This window comes from Lithobates pipiens, unplaced genomic scaffold (assembly GCF_037356315.1).
Source record: "Lithobates pipiens isolate NorthernLeopardFrog02 unplaced genomic scaffold, aLitPip1_a1.2 Scaffold_10, whole genome shotgun sequence".
Lineage (NCBI taxonomy): Eukaryota > Metazoa > Chordata > Amphibia > Anura > Ranidae > Lithobates > Lithobates pipiens.
Genome location: NW_027507686.1, coordinates 86,772,861 through 86,794,894, shown reverse-complemented (window position 1 = coordinate 86,794,894; position 22,034 = coordinate 86,772,861). Strand labels below are relative to the sequence as shown.

At 43.6% G+C, this 22,034-nt stretch overlaps 1 protein-coding gene across 2 annotated transcripts in view; it reads right to left on the bottom strand.

Annotated features, from left to right (window-relative positions):
• The window catches only part of EDC4 (enhancer of mRNA decapping 4), a 499,346-nt gene that overhangs the window by 309,392 nt on the left and 167,920 nt on the right, over positions 1-22,034 (bottom strand). For both annotated transcript variants that reach the window (XM_077456654.1, XM_077456664.1), the window contains exon 10: positions 10,080-10,175. In XM_077456654.1, coding sequence (XP_077312780.1) covers positions 10,080-10,175 — 96 coding nt within the window. The remainder of the gene's footprint in view (positions 1-10,079; positions 10,176-22,034) is intronic.

Below are 22,034 nucleotides of genomic sequence, written 5' to 3'. Positions count from 1 at the left end.
AACAGGCCTCCCTGACTTTGAGACTTACCATACGGCTGCTCATATGACTCGCATCATAGAATGGTTCCCCCGTCCTCCTTGCAAGGCCTCGGTGGCCGTTGAACAGGACCTTTCTCCTGTGGATCTCCGAGCTCTTCTATGGGGATACAATCAGGACTACTCTAGTATGACATCCTTATCCCCATTGACCTTGGCCTCCTTGAAATTATGGTATAAGACAGGGCTAAACACCACCCTTTCCTCTGATCCGGGCCCCCTGACGTCCCTCTTTGACCATCCTGCTTTACCACAAAGTACAGGGGCAGCCTCCCTAGGACCCTTTAGGCGTATGGAGTGGCCGCAAGCTTTCACATTTGTACATCCCTCTCAGGGGACCCCGGTCACCCTGGAGATTGGCTCACGGCCCTACAGGTGTCCGCATTTACCAAACGCCTACACTCCTCCTCTCAAATACACCGCAAGCTTACCAACTTTGAGGTATTGTGCTCGCTCCCAGAAACCCCCAAACACTTGCTATCCTCCTTATATAACTTACTACAGACTTTAGCGCATGATCAGCTCCCACCTTATACTAGGCTGTGGTCTGCGGATTTGGGTGAAGACATCTGTGCCGGAATTGCAAACCTCTTTCCACTTCACGCACAAGTCGACCATCTCCTGCTACTCTCAAGAGAAGAACTATAAACTGCTGTCCAGATGGTACAGAGACCCTGCTACTTTACACAAAATCTTCCCGTCTACGCCAGCCACCTGCTGGCGCTGTGAAGCCTCAGTCGGAACCTATCTACATGTCTGGTGGGACTGTGAGAGGATCCGCCCCTTCTGGACACAGGTTTTTGAATGTTATAATCTTCTAGCTGATACTCCGGTTCCTATCTCTCCGAAAATTGCATTACTCTCAATACTGCCCGGGTCTATTAAATCGCAGAGACAAAGATTGCTTCGTTTTTTTATGTCCTCTGCTAGGCAGCTGATACCTGCTTATTGGAAGACGACGACTACCCCCCCATTGTCGTGGTGGGTATCCTTTATGAATGACACCATGAGAATGGAGGAGATGTTGGCACTGGACAATGACACTTACACCAAGTTTATATCTCAATGGTCGATCTGGCTCCGCTTCTCTTCCTCTGACACCTTGATGGAACAAATTTTGAATGCATAGGGACGCTGTGGGCTCTCTCCTACCCTTCCCCCCCCCCCCTACCCGTATCCCTTCCCCTTCCCCCCTTTTCCTCTCCTCTCATCTTGATATTCATTTTTCCTGTAACACTCTGTTCCTCTTTCTTTTGCTCCTCTCTTCCCTTTCTTTTCTCTCTTTCTTTCTGTCTTCTTCGTAATACTAATTACACGTTGTCTCATGTATTAACCCATGAGTATTTTTTCCCTACTGTGGCCTTGTGGATCGGGAACAGGCTGTTTTCCCTGTTTTCCAAACTTTCCGACGGGACCGACTGTGGTTGATAGTCGTTAGCCGTCCATTCATAAATGTAGTCCTGTTACTGTTCCTGCTTGTATTTGCCTCATGACGGTTACTGTCTTATTGTTTTTACTTGAAATGTTCAATAAAAATATTTTCAACACTAAAATATCCAGAATCCTAACCCTAACCACTAACCCTAACCCCTAACACTAACCCTAACCCCTAACACTAACCCCTAACACTAACCCTAACCCCTAACCCTAAACAACCCTAACCCGAATCCAACCCTTAATCCTAAACAATAACCCTAAGGGATAACCACTTACCATAACACCCAACCTTAATGACCAAATTACATTGCCGCAGATGGTCACAGTTGACTTTGAGGCCATGTATCTCTGATGCAGAAAAGTGCATGACATTTTGCAACCCGAATTTGGGGCCCCCTATCTTGGGGTCACTTGGTGACAGGATCCTCAAATTTGTATATGTTGTAGTGCTAGATACACAGTGTCTGCACACCGAATTTGGGGTTCCTGGCAATAAGTGGCCCCAAGATATGGGCCCCCAAAGTCAGGTCACAAAATGTCCTTCTCAGATCATATTTCTGAGTTTTCAGGTCCAAAAAATTGGGTTCCTTTAAAAACGCATATAAACGCAAACGCGGCTAAACGCGGGTGCCGCGTTTAGCCGCGTTTTGCATCTGAAACGTGGACATTTTTGCGTCTGAACCCATTTTTTTGCTTCTGGAAAAACGAGGTTAAACGCAACTGCATAAAAACGGCAAAAAACGAGACTGTGTGCATGGACACATAGGATAACATTGAATGAGTTCAGAGGCAGTTGAAAAAAGTGTCCAACTGCATCTGAACACGCGTTTAACTGCATCTCGTGTGCATGAGGCCTTAAACATGCACCATAAAAAACAATCAGTTTTAACTTTATACAATTAGTTGTACTCACTGATGTGCGCAACCTACAGCATTAGTGTGTTCACCCCCAGAGAACAAATACACATGCTTGTACATTAACAGAGCAGTGGATGGTGTCAGTGTTTTTTTTGTTTAAGTAATTTTTAACAATATTACATTTTTATTTTTTCACATTTTTATGAGCCCTGTTGGGGCACTTTTTAGAAATACCAAGGGTCTAAACAGAACCCTGATGTCCCACATTTGAGACAGAGAAAGGGGGTGAGGACAGATTCCCCTGTCCATTTCTCTGCAGCCTCAGCTGCACTGGACAGTGTATCCAGCACACCCATGGCTGTACTTAACCAATTTGAGCCTACAGGGTAGATGACTGGTTTTGTAGAATGAACTACTATATATTTCTTAAGATATTAAAATCATGGATATCTGTAGTTGTAGGAAAGGCTCCCAGAAGAACCACATGGGTTACATGGAGGTCTACTAATCAAACGTGTCAACACTAATGTTGGTAGACAACAAGAGGATCTCTAGTTTGTAGCTAGCTGAAATCGCCTCCAATAACCTGGCATCTATGTTGCTGGTTTTCCAAGTGTACATGAATGCTAAAAGACAAACCATCCCCTTGAAACAAAGAAGGCTTATCTGCTGGTTTAGGGGGTTTGGGGGTCCAATAAATACAATGAAACAGAGCTTGGTTTGAGATATTCCTTAGAGGCTGAAACCTGGCAGTAAAGAGAAACCCTTCTTGATCTTAGGAGGAGAAGTAAATTCTTTCCAGCTTGAGAGCTAGGCTTCTTCTGCTGGGGTATACAAGTACTCTCATCTCCACTTATATCCTTGATGAGGGTGTTTGAAGAACTGCCATCCCTTAAAGGACATGCACTGTAAAAAGTATTCCACTTGCCTGATCTTCCCATGTAAACTGATAGAAGACTCATACAAGAAAATCAGATAGGAGACATCCACTAACACATCTACAAAGTCGGCAGGGCTGCCTGAATGGACTCAATTAGCTCCACAGACAGACAATTGGTCTGAGTAAACATGGACCCCTAGCCATGAGTTTTGTTTGACAAACATTAATGCCATGGCAAGTTGAAATGCAGGGCCTAAAAGTGAAAACAAGGATATGGCAATGCTCTTCAAACATAAATCTATGGGTTCCTTAAACACTGGTGAATCATCTACTGGAATGGCTAGTGCTTTATTAAAATGACACTGCCTGATCAACTGTGGGGACAGCCAACTTCCTAATAAAGACCTTCTCAAACAGATATTGGCTTGCAAAACATTTGGCAGGTGCCAATAGTTTAACAGGAGTTTATCTGTCAGTGTAAAGGACATCTGAAAATAACATGATCATAGGAATAGGTTATTAGTCTTAGAGCCTCCTAAGAAAACTAGGCCTGTAGTATAGCATTGGTGGAAGCAGCAGGCTCCTCCATTTTAAAAATCCATTCATGCTTTGCTCCAATAGGTGCCGAATTGACCTCTCTCAGTCTTCGAACCATGGCGGATAGCAAATAAATAGAATAGTTATTCCTGCGCTCCAATGGAATATGAATAAATAATGGTCAATGGTGCTGCAACTACCGTATGGGCCAAACACTACCCAAAAAAATATATGCAAAAACAATCAAGTGATGGTGTTGCGCACCAATGTGAACTGTGATAAATATATAGGTAAAAGAATAAAACCAGTGATCAATAACATGCAAAATAGGAGTGAAAACGGGCTAAGTACAATAAAGAGTACATAACAGCTAGCATAAATACAATGAAAAAAAATGTGGCATAATTTGTACTTAGCCCGTTTTCACTTCTATTTTGCTTTTTTGCACATTATTGATCATGGTCTTCATTATTTTACCTATATATATTTTTTTTGTCCCATATCCGTGTCCACGTTGTAAGTGGGTATTTATATTATCACAGTTCACATTGGATTGTTTTTGCATATAAATTTTTTTTTTAAACTAACCAGTAAAGTTTGCCCATTTTTTTTTTTTTGTATGATTTGAAAGATTTTATGTTGCGAGAATCGTGAGAGAATTGTGATCTTTTTATTCAAAGCCAAAAAATTGGGATTCTCATTTTGGCCAGAATCGTGCAGCTCTACGCTGCATATGAACCAAGAGGAACTCATCTAAGAGATCTGGCAAAGCGTATACTCCAAGATGCTCACACAAGAGTAATGCCAACTCCAAGTATTTCCCACAATAGTGTATTGTCACAGGTAAAAGTTTGAGGTGAATAGTGGTGGTTAACATGGAGTTAGGGCTTGGACAATGTGCTTAGTCCAGAAGCGAGTTTGCCATGAAAGTAACTGCAGGCTGTATGGTGGGGCCTGGCAAGAAAAAGGGACCTTAAAGAGAGCTTCTTAATCTTTTGACCACTGGATCCCTGAACACAGTTTTATTCTTTACAGGGATGGTTAGTGTCTCCTTAAGCAAAAATATGACAGGGTCCATTACAGCGTCTGTCCATTTTTGCATGAATTGCTCAGTAGGTTATTGCAGAATTAAAGGTTTTAAAGAAGCAAATCGTTTAACAGGGTGAGACCAGTGACTGAACTGGATGGATTCAAACAACAAGGGGGCTGGAAAGGTTTTAACAAGCTTGGGCAATTGTTTGGTTGCCGCAGGAGGACCTCGGGGTGGCAGGCTCAGGCTGCTCTAATACTAAAAGAGAAAGAGTGAAGTATTGCTTTAAATTGACAGGGCAATATGGTGCTGCTATCAACACCAACCTTACTAGAAGATCCCAAAGTGCTAAGAATACGCTTCCTGTGTCTTGTGATGTACAATAAAAAAAAAATCTATGTTACTAGTCTTCAACACACCAAGCTAACATGCTTGGTAGAGGCAGAGTTATTCTGTGTACCATTCCCCCTTTCAGAAAAATACACATTAGCATGCAGCTCAGTTTGCGGACGTGAAAACAGCTAACATTTGTTCGTTCAATTTTTTTTCTTTTACTTATCTTTTTGCATAGGCTTCCTGGTTTCCCTGAAGGCACTAATGACATAGCACCAGCCACACAGCTGTTCTGGGAAGTCAACATCACCAGTGCCTTCAGTGAGATCACTTTCTTATTCACGAGATCTTGGGAGTTTGATTAATATGTTTTAATGGGACACAAGTAATATGAAGTGCATATGTCCTACATCGTTTGAAAGTAGAAAAAAAAAAACGTTTTCGATTTACCTTTCTTGGTGTACAGTATAGGACACAGGCATAGGCTACTGGGATAGGTTTCAACCTTCAGGTGATGAAACACTGGCAAACAGAACTCTAAGGCTGGCCATAGACTGTGCAAGTTTCTTTCCTGCAGTCACTGGATGACATCATCTATGACGAAATGCATATGGCGGAGCAACGCGCTGACTTCACCAATATAACACGTGCTCTAGAGCTTTGTTTGTGTAACAGTTGATACATTTAAAAAGGCACAATTTACCAGTGATAGCGCTAAGTGCATTACACTATATGGAGCACTTTTCTTTGAGAAATCATCACAATTCTTTGGTGCCAAGGATTGATCGCGTGCAGGAGACCATCTGGATCAGGAGAAAGGCCTGGGCTGGGTTAAAGCCACAAATTCATTTGATCCCATGTAACGAGGGATCAATTGAACTTGGAAAGCGAACAATTCTGTCGATTGGTGAAGACACTGATTTTTAAGGATCACTATGGTGATGGACAGTGTAGAGTGATACCAGGATCCATATATCACATTATTTGTGCACTATTTTAACTATTTGCATCACATTTGTTTTGTGTACACAATTGTTTAGCATGACCTATGTGTTTTTATGTTCAACAATGACCCATTGAATCTACCTTGCAATGGCGCACAAAAAGGCAGGATGCCCTCTGCGAGAGCTTCCGGAGGCCACAGAGAACCCATAAGTCTAAAAAAGGTTGTAGCTGACAGGTAAACAGAGGATGAACCACAACAGTGAAGTTAGACCTCTTAGGAGTGCTTAGGAACAGAAATTAATCATGGTAGGGAATCACCCTGATTAAGGTAAAAATTGGTGACCACCTTGGGCAGAAAAAAAGCCTTAGGGTCAAGTTCACTTTTTTTTCCTAAATTCCAGCTCCCCTGTGTACCAATATAGCATTAATGTACTTATTTTGCAAAAATAAAACGGCTTTCCATTAATTCTACAGCTGCGCACCCAACTCTCTTCATAGCAGTTTAAAAACACTGCTTCATTAGTTCTGCCTGACTTCCTGTTCAGACTTTAGGTCACAGGAAGGAGTTGACCAGCTGATCTCATTAGCACACACCCTGCATCATCTACCCTCAGCTGGTCAACTCCTTCCTATGTCATGACCTAAAGTCTGTCCAGGAAGTAAGAACTAATCGAGCAGTGTGTTTAAACAGCTAGGAAAGCAGGTGTAGAGAATAGAAAACCCTTATTTTTGCAATACAAGTACATTAACGCTATATTGGTACATAAGGAAGCTGGAAAATATATAAAAAAAAAAAAAACTGAACATAGCATTTCAGTCTAGGGATAACATTTTTGTTTAACACCAGTAAGGGTACCTTACAAGATGATGCCGCCACCCCCGATACTGGCTAGCAGGAGTGATGGCAACAAGAAAAAACACCTTAAGAGTTCAGCCAAAGAAATAATCCAGGTAGGTTTGAAGGGAGGCTTATGAAAAGCCCTCAGCACAAGACTGATCCCACAGTGTCACCAGAGAGAGCATCTAACAGGAAATAAATGAGTGACTCCGTGCACAAAAGGCTTTCATTGGGAATGAGAGGCCAAAGGATGACAGAAGAGGATATCCAGGGCAGGACACTGTCGCTTGAGGGTACTCAAGGCCAGATGCTGATCTAGACCCGATGAAAGGCCAGGATATCGCCCAAGAAAACATCATCCAGAATGGAACTTTCTACTTACATCGGTGCCATTCTTCCCTGGACAAATGAGGACTTTGTCCTTTAGCCTGCAGGAACACTCTGCACTTTTATATATTAATGCTGCAGTATATTTTTATTTGTTTGTTGAGTGTAGAGAGATAAATTGTGTTAATTGGGATACATTGTTTTCCTTGCACATACTTTAACTTTCATGTATGTATTTACCCCCACCCTATTTTTCAATAAAGCCTATTAAAACTTTTTGTACCAAAGGCCGTGGTTGACCCTGCCCTTTTATTTTGCTATCTGGGGACTCCCTTGTCCCCCCACCAATATCCTTCTATATAGTAGAACAGCAAGTAGGATCTGGAGCCAGAGGGAATGTCAGCAAAGCAAGTCTTAAACAGGAACACAGGAGAGCATCTCTAGAGATGTGACCAAGGCGAAGGCAGAGATCATCTGGGTTGGACAGCTTAAGTAAGCAGGACTGACGAGCAGGATATCAACAGGTGAGTCACTGTGGAGAGTAAGGATGAGCTCTGGCGTGTTTGCACAGCCCATGTGCAGAGCCTGCCAGGAAGTCGGCACTGCGCTAATCACAGGCAGTGAGACATTGTCCCGATGCATGGCTGCAGAGATCGGAAAATGTCTCACTGCCTGCGATTAGTGCAGCGCCGACTTCCTGGCGGGCTCTGCATGTGGGCTGTGTAAACACGCCAGAGCTCATCCTTAGTGGAGAGAAAGGAGCTGGAAATTAGCTGATAGACCAGTGGCCAGCTTTGAGAAGGAAGGGCTGAGACCAGCCCTGACAGGCATGCACTTGTACTCACCCCCCCTTTACTCTGATACCCCTAACTAAAATCTAGTGGAACCAATTGCCTTCAGAATTCACCCAATTAGTAAATAGAGTCCACCTGTGTGTAATTTTTCTCTGTATAAATACAGCTGTTATATGAAGCCCAAAGAGGTTTGTTAGAGAACCTTAGTGAACAGACAGCATCATGAACGCCAAGGAAAAAAACAGATAGGTCAGGGATAAAGTTGTGGAGAAGTTTAAGACTGGGTTCACACTATTGCTAATTGGAAGTGTGAACCCAGCCTAAAGCACAGTTAGGTTATAAAAAAATATCCCAAGCTTTGCATACCTTATTCAATCCATCAAAAAAACTAGAGTATGGCACAACTGTAAACCTACCAAGACATGACAGTCCACCTAAACTGACAGGGCGGGCAAGGGGCACACCACCAGCCTGAACCGTTGAAACAAGGCAAGATGGATCCATGCTTTCAAGTTGTTTTACACCAAATTCTGACCCTACCATCTGAATGTTGCAGCTTAAAACGAGACTCATAAGACCAGGCAACGTTTTTCCAATCTTCTATTGTCCAATTTTGGTGAGCTGTGTGAATTGGAGCCTCGGTTTCCTGTTCAAAGATGACAGGAGTGGCACTCGGTGTGGTCTTCTGCTGTTGTAGCCCATCTCCTTCAACGTTTGTGGTATTGTGCATTCAGAGATGGTTTTCTGCAAACCTTGGTTGTAATGAGTGGTTATTTGAGTTATTGTTGCCTATCATCTCAAACCTGTCTGCCCATTCTCCTCTGACATCAACAAGGCATTTGCTGTCCACACAATTGCTGCTCACTGAATATTTTCTCTTTTTCTGACTATTCTCCGTAAACCCTAGAGATGGCTGTGAGTGAAAATTCCACTAGATCAGCAGTTTTCAAAATACTCAAACTAGTCCATCTGGTAACAACCATGTCACGTTCATAGTGACCTAAATTCCCTTTCTTCCCCATTCTGATACTCAGCTTGAACTTCAGCAAGTTGTCTTCATCACATCTAGATGCCTAAATGCACCGAGTTGCTGCCATGTGATTACCTAATAAAGTGGCCATTGAGTGCATGTGCAATAGAGATCATATAAAAATCAGGTACCTTTCAGCCCGAATAAGGGACTGCCATTTTGTTTAAGCTTCTTCTACTTCCTAGGTCACCTATTTTTTTCTTGGCCAGAGGTGACAAACCTTTAGGCTGCATTCATAACTGAGTGTTTTCAGCTCGTAAAACGGGTATGAAAAAAAAAAAAAGGGGGGCATGAAAAATTCCCAACAAGCAAAACTCCATTCACCTGAAGTAAAATGCATGAAAAACTCCTTAAGCTCAAAAAAGAACATGAGCTTCTTTGGGGCAGATTACAGGCATTTTTCTGATTTTTATATTGGTGACTTGTACAAAATTGTGGGGAAAATGTAGCACAAACGCGGCAAAAACAGTAAAACAGCGCAACTTTGAAACGCTCAGGTGTGAATGCAGCCTTATAGTACAGTAAGCAGACCAGAGCAAGTAGTCTGGCACCATACTGTGGCAGAGTTGTGTGAATGACAAGAATGGCTGAACATAATTACAAATCCTTTAGCAGAACACATACATACGTTTAAACAGTTCCACAATGAGGCATTAAAAGTAGTTCTAAAGGCAGAACAGGTTTCCCTTAAAACACTCCATCTGTTAAGTTAAAAAACATTCCAGTATAATATTGCACCTCACCCCACCTTATACTTACCTGAGCCCCATCTCTAACTCTGTGAGCGTCTGCAAGGGCACTGGTCCCCGCCTCACTCCCATACAGTGGGGGGTCAGGGCCAAGTAGTGCTGTGTGCGTCAAACACACAAGTAACTGGTTTGTTCTTTTTTTTATAAAAAGCAAAAAAGACCTTTTCAGAGGATTCAAGTACTCAAGTGGCTTTCTTTAAAAAAACCTTCTTTGGCATTCAAGTTTAATCATTAAAACGAAAACGTTTTCTGTATGCCCATTGTTTAGTAACAAATGTGTCTCACCATACAGTCTGCAGACAAGTCCATGAAACTGTGCACCACATCTTTAGCTCTCTGTTCTGATCCGCCCCAGTGATTAAGAATCTCCAAAATGGAACACTAGAAGTGCAAAAGGATGAAAGAAATGCGTTGTGAAAAGAAATTCCCGTGGCTTAACTTGATGTCAACAGGAAGATCCAATAGCATGCAAAGCCAAAACAGAAGAGCTTCCTTTTAAACACCATTAATGAACAATGTCAATGTAATCACACTGCTTATACCCGAAATAAGGTATGCATACATGCGCGCAAAATTCACATATTTTTCTAGTCAAATCCATTTAAAAAAAAAAAAGTGCAAGTCTTGGATGCAACATTCCTAAGTGGACCCCTAAGTCTACAAAATGTTGAAAATATGATATTATGCAAAGGTTTTAACTATTTTATAGCAACTAAACAGAATTTAGAAATGCACTTTTTCAGATGTTTTTTTAAACATTTTACACACACACAAGAACAATTTGGGGCAACCTATATAAAGTTTGCAAACAAAAAAGGATTTAAGTAATGTTCAAACTAAAAAAATAAATAAAAAAATAAAACTCTGGGACACAAAGTCCACCTTATATGAAAGATTTATTTAACTCTACCTACAGAAATATTCATCATACCTTGACCATTGAAGCTGTGCCCAGAAAATTCAAGTGGAGTGTTAAGGACTAGCCCATAAACTTGCTGCTCTCTGCAGCTGATCTTTTCCATTACTAACAGTTCTGTGCTTTGTTCTGCACAGTATTTATGTGAGAAAAACATCTCGTTAGAGGAATGGAGCTTTGCCTCTTCAGGTCAGCCATGTCACCCTGACAACATGTAATCTTACAACTGGTAGGGGAATATATTTAACCACTTGCCTACTGGGCACATTTCCCTTCTTCCTGACCAGGCCAATTTTCAGCTTTCAGTGGTATTTAATTACCACTGACCTTTTTATTTTTTGCTAAATCAACATAGACTGAACATTTTTTGAAAAGAAAAAAAAAAACCTTTTAGTTTGTTATAAAATTTTGCAAACAGGTAATTTTTCTCCTTCACTGATGTGCGCTGATGAGGCAGCACTGATGGAAATTGATGGGCACTGATAAGCAGCACTGATGAGGTGGTCACAAATGGGCAGCACTGGTTGGCACTGTTGGGATTGCACTGATAATCTGGACCCGGATCAGTGTACATGTCCCTTTTAGAGAAGCCAGTTATTGTATCTCTTCTCCTCATGCGGTTAACATGAGGAAAGGAATGCCAATAACCAGCTTTTATCTACATCCATGATCAGCTGAGATTGGACACAGGTGGACACGTAGTAAAGAGCAGTTGATTGGCTCTGTAGCTCAATCTATAATCAGTAGTGTCCTTCGCCCACTCTCCACAGCAAGTTTAATTACGGGAGGCTGTCAGAACTAGTCGGCCGCGCTGTAGCCATCATTTGCTTATAGCGTGGTCAGCAAATGGTTAACAGGCTGCAGGAGAGGCTCACAATGAATAACACAGAAGTAAGGAGAACCAGGCCATGCATATTGCTCTTCAGCAAGCAGAACATTAATGAAATAATCAAATCTCACTCTAAATCTAGCAATTATGAAGTGTGCCACTGTTTTCCATGGAGAATTCAAGACACTTTTTTTTAGGGTACATAGCAAATCTTCACTTTTTGCGTTCAAGTCCAATAATGCTGAAGTCTATGATTTTTTTTTATTGCACAGCTATACTGGTCCAGCTAGGACCAATTGAAGCAGCATTAAACCAAAATGATTATATTGCAGTTTAATACTTAGGTGCGATGCCTGTTATAATATCTAATTTTATCATCTGGTGATGAAAATCCTCTTTTCCAATGCCAGAAGGGGATTCAGGGGGGAAACATGCTCCTGGAGGTCCATGGGAAGTGCCACATCCAGGCATCCACCGCAAAAAAGGGACACCAAAAGAAAGGAGGCAGAAGGACACTATCAGAAATACCTAGCAGAGAGGAAGATGGCCAAGGGAGGGCACAACACCTGCCCAAAAAAAAAAAAATAAAATAAAAAAAAAAAAACAGAGTGATGCCGACTGGTGCAGCCGTCCGCAGATACAGGGTGCCAGGGAGTTCTGAAGACCATCACAAATTGTACAAAGATGTTAGGGAAAAGCAAGATGGTCGCCACTCTCAATTCCATAAAAATAGACATATCCCATAGCAAGGCAAGGTCTCCCACAAAATGGCCACCCACTGCCACCAACAAAATAGCAAACCAGAATCACCAGCAAAATGGGTGTCGCGGATCCAAAAAATAGCATTTTTATTACAGCTTACTTGTAAAATCCTTTTATGGGAGTACATCATGAGACACAGAGCCTTAAGTAATTACTTAATGGGTTATGGGCCACCTTCAGGTGATGGACACTGGCACACCCCAAACAGGAAGTTGCCTCCCTATATAACCCCTCCTGCTACCAGGAGTAACTCCGTTTTTGTAGCAAAGCAATATACGCACACATATACCCCAGAAAAGAGGGGTGGAACCTCTGTGTCCCATGACCTACTCCAAGAAAAGGATTTTACAAGTAAGCTGTAATAAAAACCCTTTTAAAAAATCATACATCATGAGACACAGAGCCTTAACTAATTACTTAATGGGATGTCCCATAGCAATGCTACTTGATGGGAGGGAGAGAGAACCAGCAGGGGGGTAACCCCAGACTTGGACTTGTACTGCTGCCTGCAACACACTGCGCCCGAAGGCAATATCCTCATACATCCTTACATCCACCTGATAAAATTTTGTGAATATATGCACTAAAGACCAAGTTGCGGCCTTACAGATCTGAGACAGAGGCCTGGTGACGCACGGCCTAAGAAACACTAACCGCCCTGGTAGAGTGCACCTTAACTTGAAAAGGGGGAATCTTACCCCTCAAATTCTAAGTTTGAATTATAACTTGACAAATCCACTCAACGACAGTGGATTTTAACGCTGCCTGTGCTTTCTTAGGACCCTCTGGCAGAATAAATAAGACATCAGTCTTAGGAATCTGAGCAGTTGTCTTTAAATAGATTTTCACTGCTCTCACCACAACAAGACAACGTAGTGACTTCTCTTCCCTGGAACATGGTTTTGGGAAAAAAACGATGGCAGCACATTATCTTGGCTCAGGTGAAAACCTGAAACCACTTTTGGTAAAAAGTCTGGACGAGGGCGTAACACCACTCTGTCCTCATGAATAATCAAATATGGCTCTTTACACGAAAGAGCAGCAAATTACGAATCCCTCCTTGCTGAGGACATGGCAACCAAGAACACCAACTTCCTTGTCAGGACTAAGGGAATATGCTGCATCAGTTCAAATGACTGTTTTTGTAACACTGACAAAACTAAGTTTAATTCCCAAGGGCTCAAAAGTGATTTAGCTGGATTAATCCGCATCACCCCTTGCATAAAACCCAGACGAAAGAATGTGTAGCAAGCCATCTTTGAAATAAGATAGATAAGGCTGGGACTTGGCCCTTTATAGTACTCAAGGCCAATTTCATCTCTACGCCGAATTGTAGAAAGGCAAGCATTCAGCCTATGATATATCTCCTAGGGTGCCAACCCTTGGATTCACACCAGGAAACATAAGCCCTCCAGACTATAATATATAGCTCTGGAAGCTGGCTTCCTTGCATTAATCAAAGTAGAAATAAATGATATGGAAAGCCCACGTTTTTTCAGAATGTGGGTTTCAATAGCCAGGCCGTGAAATTTAGCGTTCGTAAAGTAGGATGGAATATCGGCCCCTGTGAGTGCCGGTCTGGCCTTAGTGGAAGGGACCAAGGATACCCCACTGCCATCTTTATTATTTCTGTATACCAACACCTTCTGGACCATTCTGGTGTTACCAAAATTACTGGATTTCTTTCCAGCTTGATTCTGCAAGCAAAATATGGTTCACCTCTCTCTGCGCTGAGAGACTCTTGGTGCCCCCTTGGTGATTGATATACGCCACCGGCTGTGGCATTGTCGGATTGGATCCTGACAGGACAATCCCTTAACCTGGAAGTCCATGCCTTCAGAGCTAGAAACACAGCCCGAATCTCTAGGATGTTGAAGGGAAAGGTTCATTCGGTTCTTGACCACTGTCCCTGGACAGTCGTCTTCTCTAGTACTGCTCCACAGCCTGAAAGGCTGGCATCTGTCATTACACTACTTTCCAGATAATTGGTCTGAAGGATTTTCCTTTCAGCAGATTCTGGGTTAGTAACCACCAACTGAGGCTTTAGGACACCCTTGGGGACAGCTGCATTGGCAAGTCCAAAGCTTGGATTGTTTTGTTCCAAGCAGACATACTGTTTTGCAACAGTCTCAAATGGAACTGGGCATAGGGGACTGCTTCGAATGAAGTCACCATCTATCCTAACCAACTTATTCAAAGGCAAATTTCCTTTCGACCTGACCATCCGCACCAGCTCTCGTATGGAGTTGACTGTTGCCTGAGACAAGAACACTTTTTCTGGGCTGCCTCTATGATCAGACCCAAATACTCTAGCTTATTTAGTGGTATTGAGGAAGATTCCTCTAGGTTGAAAATCCAACCCAGATTTTTCAGGTAATTGGTTGTAATGCATACACTTTGCTCCAAACAAGCTATTGATTGGTCTATTAGCAATATATCGTCTAAGTACGCCAAGACTGTTATGCCCTGTGCCCTTTATCTGGCTAGAGGTGGGGCTAGCACTTTAGTGAAAACTCGGGGGGCTGTAGCTGGCCTGAAGGGCAAGGCTACAAACTGAAGTGCTGTTCTACTTCGAGCCGCAAAGACCTTTGGCGTGCAAGAAATGTAGGGACATGCAGATATGCATCCCTAATGTCGATAGACAGCGGAAGTTCTCCTCCTTGTTGGATAGAAACTACTGACCTGATCGACTCCATTGAAAGGAACAGATTTTCAGGAACTGATTTCAATTCTTTAGATCTAGAACGGGTCTGTTGAATAAAACCCCAAAGCTTGCTATTCTGTGCATGTACAGGAAACGCCTAAAAAGGCTGTGAAGGTTCTAAGGAACCTAAAGAAGCAACAGATCAGCTGACTCTGCTAGAGGTAGCTTGAAATAGGCACAAACCATCTCTGTAAGAGATTGTACCTGCAAACTCTCAGATTGAGAGGCTGAAAAATGATCATCTACCATTGTTACCTCCGTAGAGGGGTAATCAGTATACCTTTATTCCTGATAGTAGTAAGGTTGAATAAAGACACCAGTCCATCCAGTTCAACCTGAGTGTCTACAATTGTCCTTATCCCTGTACATTGCATACTCACATGAGTCCCTACTCTGAGGGGTAACCCCTCATGCTCTACCCACTGTTCCCTTGATAAGGGGTCTAAGGTGGGGAAGGGAGATCCAACACACTTCCTATCTTTTTGGATGCGATTAAAGTCGCTAATTTTATAGGCCCTGTAGGGCAGAGGAAAAAAGGATTTGTACTCGCCGTAAAATCCTTTTTTCTGAAATTCATTGACGGACAAAGCCTTTTCATCTTGACCTTAGGGAAAATGGCTGCCAGACTTCCAGAAAATTGGCGAAAGGAAAAAACTGTCTGTGGCTACAGAAAAATGGCCGCGGCCTCAGGAAAATGGCCGCGGAGCATGCGGCGGCCTTCCCACACGGCATACACACCAAAACACCCCACCTTGGCCAATAAACAGGGAGAGGAAGAGTGGACCCCCAACAACCAGCGCAGCCCCCTGCAAGGACCCAGAGCCCCCCCGGCCAGGTATGTGCACCACACCCCCATGTGCCCAGTCACACAACGGCCCATAGCATGGGGAAGAAGGAAGGGAACGGAGAGAAGAATGGGAAAGTGAGAGACCCCCTATTTGACCTCTCAGGGAATGCCCAGCTGCTCCATTCTGCTGAGACAGGTGGAACCATACTTACCCCTCCTGCAGGGACTGCTGGACGCATTCCACAGACAGATCCATCACCTGAGCAGTACAGGGTGGCTGTCATCCATGGCACACTGGCACAGACAGCAGAAGCCTGGTCATATGTGTGCCTGGAGCATATAGCTCACCGGCCACCCCTGGATCAGATGGGACATGTCTTGGCTGACCCAGCATTTAGCTAAGGTCTGCTGAAGCTTGATGGCTAGGCAGGGCACACTAGCATAATCTATATTATCCCGCCCGTCACCCAGCCCGGCTGTTGATTGTAGATCACAGGAATCAAAAATGCAGAAAAATTAAAAAATTCCCAGGACAAATGGTCCCCACCGGGAGCCAGGTCCTTCTTATGCACTAGGCAGAAAAAAAAACTGAGCTGCTGGATGCAGTATGAGGGGTTATAGCCAGTAGGACCGCCCCCTGGGCGGTACTGTGCAGTTTTGCTGTTTTTAACATGTTCTGGCTAGACCTCTCCTAAAGTGGCAATATAACCCAAAGGTCAAGATGAAGATGTGTCTGTCAATGAATAAAAGAGAAAACGCATTTTCAGTCATGTACACAGGGGCTGAAATTTCTGGGCCTGCAGCTGACCCCGAGGCTTTCCTCTAGAGCAGGGATATGCAATTAGCGGACCTCCAGCTTTTGCAGAACTACCATTCCCATGAGGCATAGCAAGACTGACGGCCACAAGCATGACACCCAGAGGCATAATGGGACTTGTAGTTTTGCAACAGCTGGAGGTCCGCTAATTGCATATCCCTGCTCTAGAGTCTGACGGTGGAAGCCGACGCCACTGCCTAGAGGCGGATGCCCCTGTTGCAGGGGAAAGCCAGTTTAAATGAAGGACGTTTATACTTTCTTTTGGGCAAGAGAGTACTTTTCCCACTAGAAATCATTTGGATGTGTTTGACCAAATCCTCCTCAAATAGTCGATCCCTATGAAAAGGGAAGCTAGTTAGAAGCCTTTCGCAAGGGTCCTACGCATGTGTACCAACACAAGGCGGGACCATCTGGTGAATAGTCTTTCTAGTAATACATGGACCAGAAAAGCATGAAAAGGCTGTAAGGGTTTTAAAGAACCCAAAGAAGAAACCGAACTTTCAGCCGACTCTGTTAGAGGTAGCATGAAAGTGGAATGAACCATCTCCATAAGAGGTTGTACCAGCAATCTCTCAGATTGCTAGGCTAAAAAAAGGTTCATCAACTTTTTCCTCCGCATAGGAATAAATGGCTTATTTTTCCCCATGATCGCCTGGGGGTAATACCTCATCCTATGCCCACTGTTACCTTGGTAAAGGGTTTGAGGCGGGAGAGGATCTAGCAAGTTTCCTATCCGTTTGGATGGAGGATGCGATTAAAGCTACTAATCTTCCTCCTAGGCCCTGCAGGGCAGAGGAAATTGCATTTTCAGTCACATATACAGGGGCTGAAGTGTTAGAAGCAGTTGCACCACCAATTGGTTCCAATGACTCATCCTGGCTTGCCTTAACTGGTATCTCCGGAGAGGAGAGTGGAGGCATGAATGGAGTTCCCAGCACCTGGGGGTGGAATTTTTAATACCTTTGTGTTAACTCTGGAAGCCATAGTGCCAAGCACAAAAGCAGAGGCCCTCTAGTAAAAATGTACTACTTGCTGAGCCATAGTCTAGCAAAACAATTTCACCTTAAAGATCAGCTTGATGCTGAGTAACAAAGTACTTCCTGTACTGGAAATGCCTGTATAACATCACGTGCCCCAGCGTTCCTGCGTCCTGTGCGACAGACATCTCTTCAGCTGTTCTTAAGAGATTTTCTGACAATGAGAGCGTCTGTTTATAACAAACTGCAGGTGTAAACCTGATTGGTGTCCTCAGCTGTGTGCCGTGTGCCCCGTGGAAGCCAATTCCTGCACACGGCACCGCCTGCCTTAAGCCACGCCCCTTCCAGTACCCGGCCTCTTTTTTTTTTTTAAGAACATTGGTCCGTGCGCAGGGGGTGGCACGGCATTAAGAGGAGGGTCTGCGATCGCCATTGTCGCTTCAGAACCTCTATGCTTTCTATATGCAAACAGTCTTTGAAATACAGTGTCTTGCGAAAGTATTCGGCCCCCTTGAACTTTTCAACCTTTTGCCACATTTCAGGCTTCAAAGATATAAAATTTTTATTTTTTGTGAAGAATCACTAACAAGTGGGACACAATTGTGAAGTGGAACGAAATCTATTGGATTTTTGAAACATTTTTTAACTAATAAAAAAATGAAAAGTGGGGCGTGCAAAATTATTCGGTCCCCCTTGCGTTAATACTTTGTAGAGCCAACTTTTGCTGCGATTACAGCTGCAAGTCGCTTGGGGTATGTCTATCAGTTTTGCACATCGAGAGACTGAAATTCTTGCCCATTCTTACTTGCAAAACAGCTCGAGCTCAGTGAGGTTGGATGGAGAGCGTTTGTGAACAGCAGTTTTCAGCTCTTTCCACCGATTCTCAATTGGATTCAGGACTGGACTTTGACTTGGCCATTCTAACACCTGGATACGTTTATTTGTGAACCATTCCTTTGTAGATTTTGCTGTATGTTTGGGATCATTGTCTTGTTGGAAGATAAATCTCCATCCCAGTTTCAGGTCTTTTGCAGACTCCAACAGGTTTTCATCCAGAATGGTTCTGTATTTGGCTGCATCCATCTTCCCCTCAATTTTAACCATCTTCCCTGTCCCTGCTGAAGAAAAGCAGGCCCAAACCATGATGCTGCCACCACCATGTTCGACAGTGGGGATGGTGTGTTGAGGGTGATGAGCTGTGTTGCTTTTACGCCAAACATATCGTTTTGCATTGTGGGCAAAAAGTTTGATTTTGGTTTCATCTGACCAGAGCACCTTCTTCCACATGTTTGGTGCGTCTCCCAGGTGGCTTGTGGCAAACTTTAGACGAGACTTTTTATGGATATCTTTCTTTGAGAAAAGGCTTTCTTCTTGCCACTCTTCCATAAAGGCCAGATTTGTGCAGTGTACGAATGATTGTTGTCCTATGGACAGACTCTCCCACCTCAGCTGTAGTTCTCTGCAGTTCATCCAGAGTGATCATGGGCCTCTTGGCTGCATCTCTGATCAGTCTTCTTGTCTGAGCTGAAAGTTTAGAGGGACAGCCAGGTCTTGGTAGATTTGCAGTGGTCTGATACTCCTTCCATTTCAAAATGAACGCTTGCACAGTGCTCCTTGGGATGTTTAAAGCTTGGGAAATCTTTTTGTATCCAAATCTGGCTTTAAACTTCTCCACAACAGTATTATGGACCTGCCTGGTGTGTTCCTTGGTCTTCATGATGCTCTCTGCGCTTTCAACAGAACCCTGAGACTATCACAGAGCAGGTGCATTTATACGGAGACTTGATTACACACAGGTGGATTCCATTTATCACCATCAGTCATTTAGGACAACATTGGATCATTCAGAGATCCTCGCTGAACTTCTGGAGTGAGTTTGCTGCACTGAAAGTAAAGGGGCCGAATAATTTTGCACGCACCACTTTTCAGTTTTTTATTTGCTAAAAAAGTTTAAAATATCCAATAGATTTCATTCCACTTCACAATTGTGTCCCACTTGTTGGTGATTCTTCACAAAAAATTTAAATTTTATATTTTTATGTTTGAAGCCTGAAATGTGACAAAAGGTTGAAAAGTTCAAGGGGGCCTGAATACTTTCGCAAGGCACTGTATACAGGCTGGGGCGCAACAAGGCTTATTAAACGGCAGTCTGACAACAAAATGCGAGTCTTTAAAGTAATTTCCATAGGAAGCCGCCACCATACCCCTCCGAAAGGGGGGGGGGGGGGTTATGCAATATGAGGCAATTAGTGTTTTACACAGGAGCCATTATAGATAACAGTTTGCTGTACCCCCTGCCCCTTAGTTCATCCAGGTGAGGAAAACCTCTGTTCAGTTAGGAACCCCCTCCTGCTGCTGGGACAGATACAATGCTGTTTAAGGCTGGACACAGAGCTGCTGAGATTTTAAGGCGTTACAATGTTTTTCATATGGAGGAAAAAGGCATAGGTGGACATTTTGCAGTTCATAAGATTTTTCCCTTACCTTTTCCTTACAGGATACTGCTGAAAGCAGACAGATCCAAACTTCAGCCATCACAGCGGGCAGAGTTAGTAAACTTTCAAAGATTGGGTCCCTTAATAGGGATACCACTCCTTTAGACCTGTATAGCAACTTTAGGTAATGAAGCATGACCAAAAAGAGTCCTAGTTCCCGGGGTCCAGCCCTCAAAATAGAGGCTTACAGGCAAAACCTTGTTCTTCTATGCGAGGCCCAGGTACCATGCTGTGGCCTCAGTGGCTTGGATGGATCCAGTTGGAGGCTTTTTAAATCCAGCATGGATTTTTAAATCCAGCATGGATCCCTCCTGGAGCTCCTCCGAGCACAACTTCACTCGTGATCAACACCTTAGACACTGGCGAAAAAACGAAGGTACTCCTGGAAGGAGGAGGGGTTATTATAGGGAGGCAACTTCCTGTTTAGGGTGCGCCAGTGTCCATCAACTGAAGGTGGCCCATAACCCATTAAGTAATTACTTAAGGCTCTGTGTCCCATGATGTACGATAAAGAAACATTGCCATCTCCCACCATAGCCGCGTGGCAATCGCAAAAAGGCTTCCTAAAACTCCCAGGGGGAGAACAGTGCCCGCAGAGCCCCATAAGAACATTAACCACCATGCCCCAGGTTAACCCAGGCAGCGCCGATGCCCAAGCCAACAGGAGGAAGGAGGGGAAGGGCAGAAGGGAAGCTAGCAGCTGGTGGGGGGGGGGGGGCTGCTGAGGAGGAGGACCCTGCAGGACCAACCACCCCAGGGAGTACCCATGCCCCACACTGCATCTGGGGAGGGAAGAGAGGGTGTATGTATTTACCATTTTAATGGAGCATGCAGGTAAGACTCCCATGACAGGCCCTCTCCACCAAAGTAGGAGGCCGCCAGCCAGGGTAGCACTGACAGGGATCCTGACACCAAGTCATGTGTCCCCCCCAGGAAGCGTTTTACTTGCTGGCCATCCCGACCCAGCGCATAGCCAACGCTCTGCAGCGCTCATTGGCAAGACTGGGGTGACCACTGGATCTAGGGGGGAAAAAAAAAACACAGTCGGCTGTCGATAGAAAGTCTTTGCAGGAAAAAAAATACTGAAAAAAATAAAAAATAAATAAAAAAGCTTGCAAAATATAAAGGTCCCAGCAGAAAGCCATGTTCTTATTCCTGAAGAATCAACAGAAAAACCTGGCTTGCTTATAGCAGAGAAGGGGTTTTATGCCTATGGAGGACTGCCCATAGGGAGTGCTGAGGATTTTTTTTTTCTTCTGCCTAGTTTCCTACTCCTGTACGTATGAACGCAAGAGGAAAATAGTTTGCTGCGATTATAAAATATGAACTGGAGTTTGCCTTTAATTTGTTGTGCATTTAAATCTGCTAGTACGTTTAACACTACCCTTCCCCACCTCCCCCAGACTGTCTGCTGCTCCCGTTTTCATTTCTCCCAAGTTGTGTCTCTCTAATGCTAGAGGTGCGTTCCTTATCGGATCATCAGGTGAAGGTGGCAGGGGTCTCAAACTGGCCACCCTCCAGCTGTTGCGAACATACAAGTCCCATAATGCCTCTGTCTGTCGGAGTCATGTCTGTAACTGTCAACCTTGCAATGCCCCATAGGACTTCTAGTTTTGCAACAGCTGGAGGGCTGCCAGTTTGAGACCCCTGATGTAGTAGGGTGTTAGTTTACCCTACTGAACACTTTAACCACTTGCTTACTGGGCACTTAAACACCCCTCCTGCCCAAACCAATTTTCAGCGCTGATGCACTTTGAATGACAATTGTGTGGCCATACAACACTGTACCCAAATGACATTTTTATCATTTTTTTTCCACAAATAGAGCTTTCTTTTGGTAGTATTTAATTACAGCTGGGAGTTTTATTTTTTGCTAAACAAAAAAAGATGCAAAATAAAAAATCATGTTTAATAGTTTGTTATAAAATTTTCCAAACAGGTCAATTTTCTCCT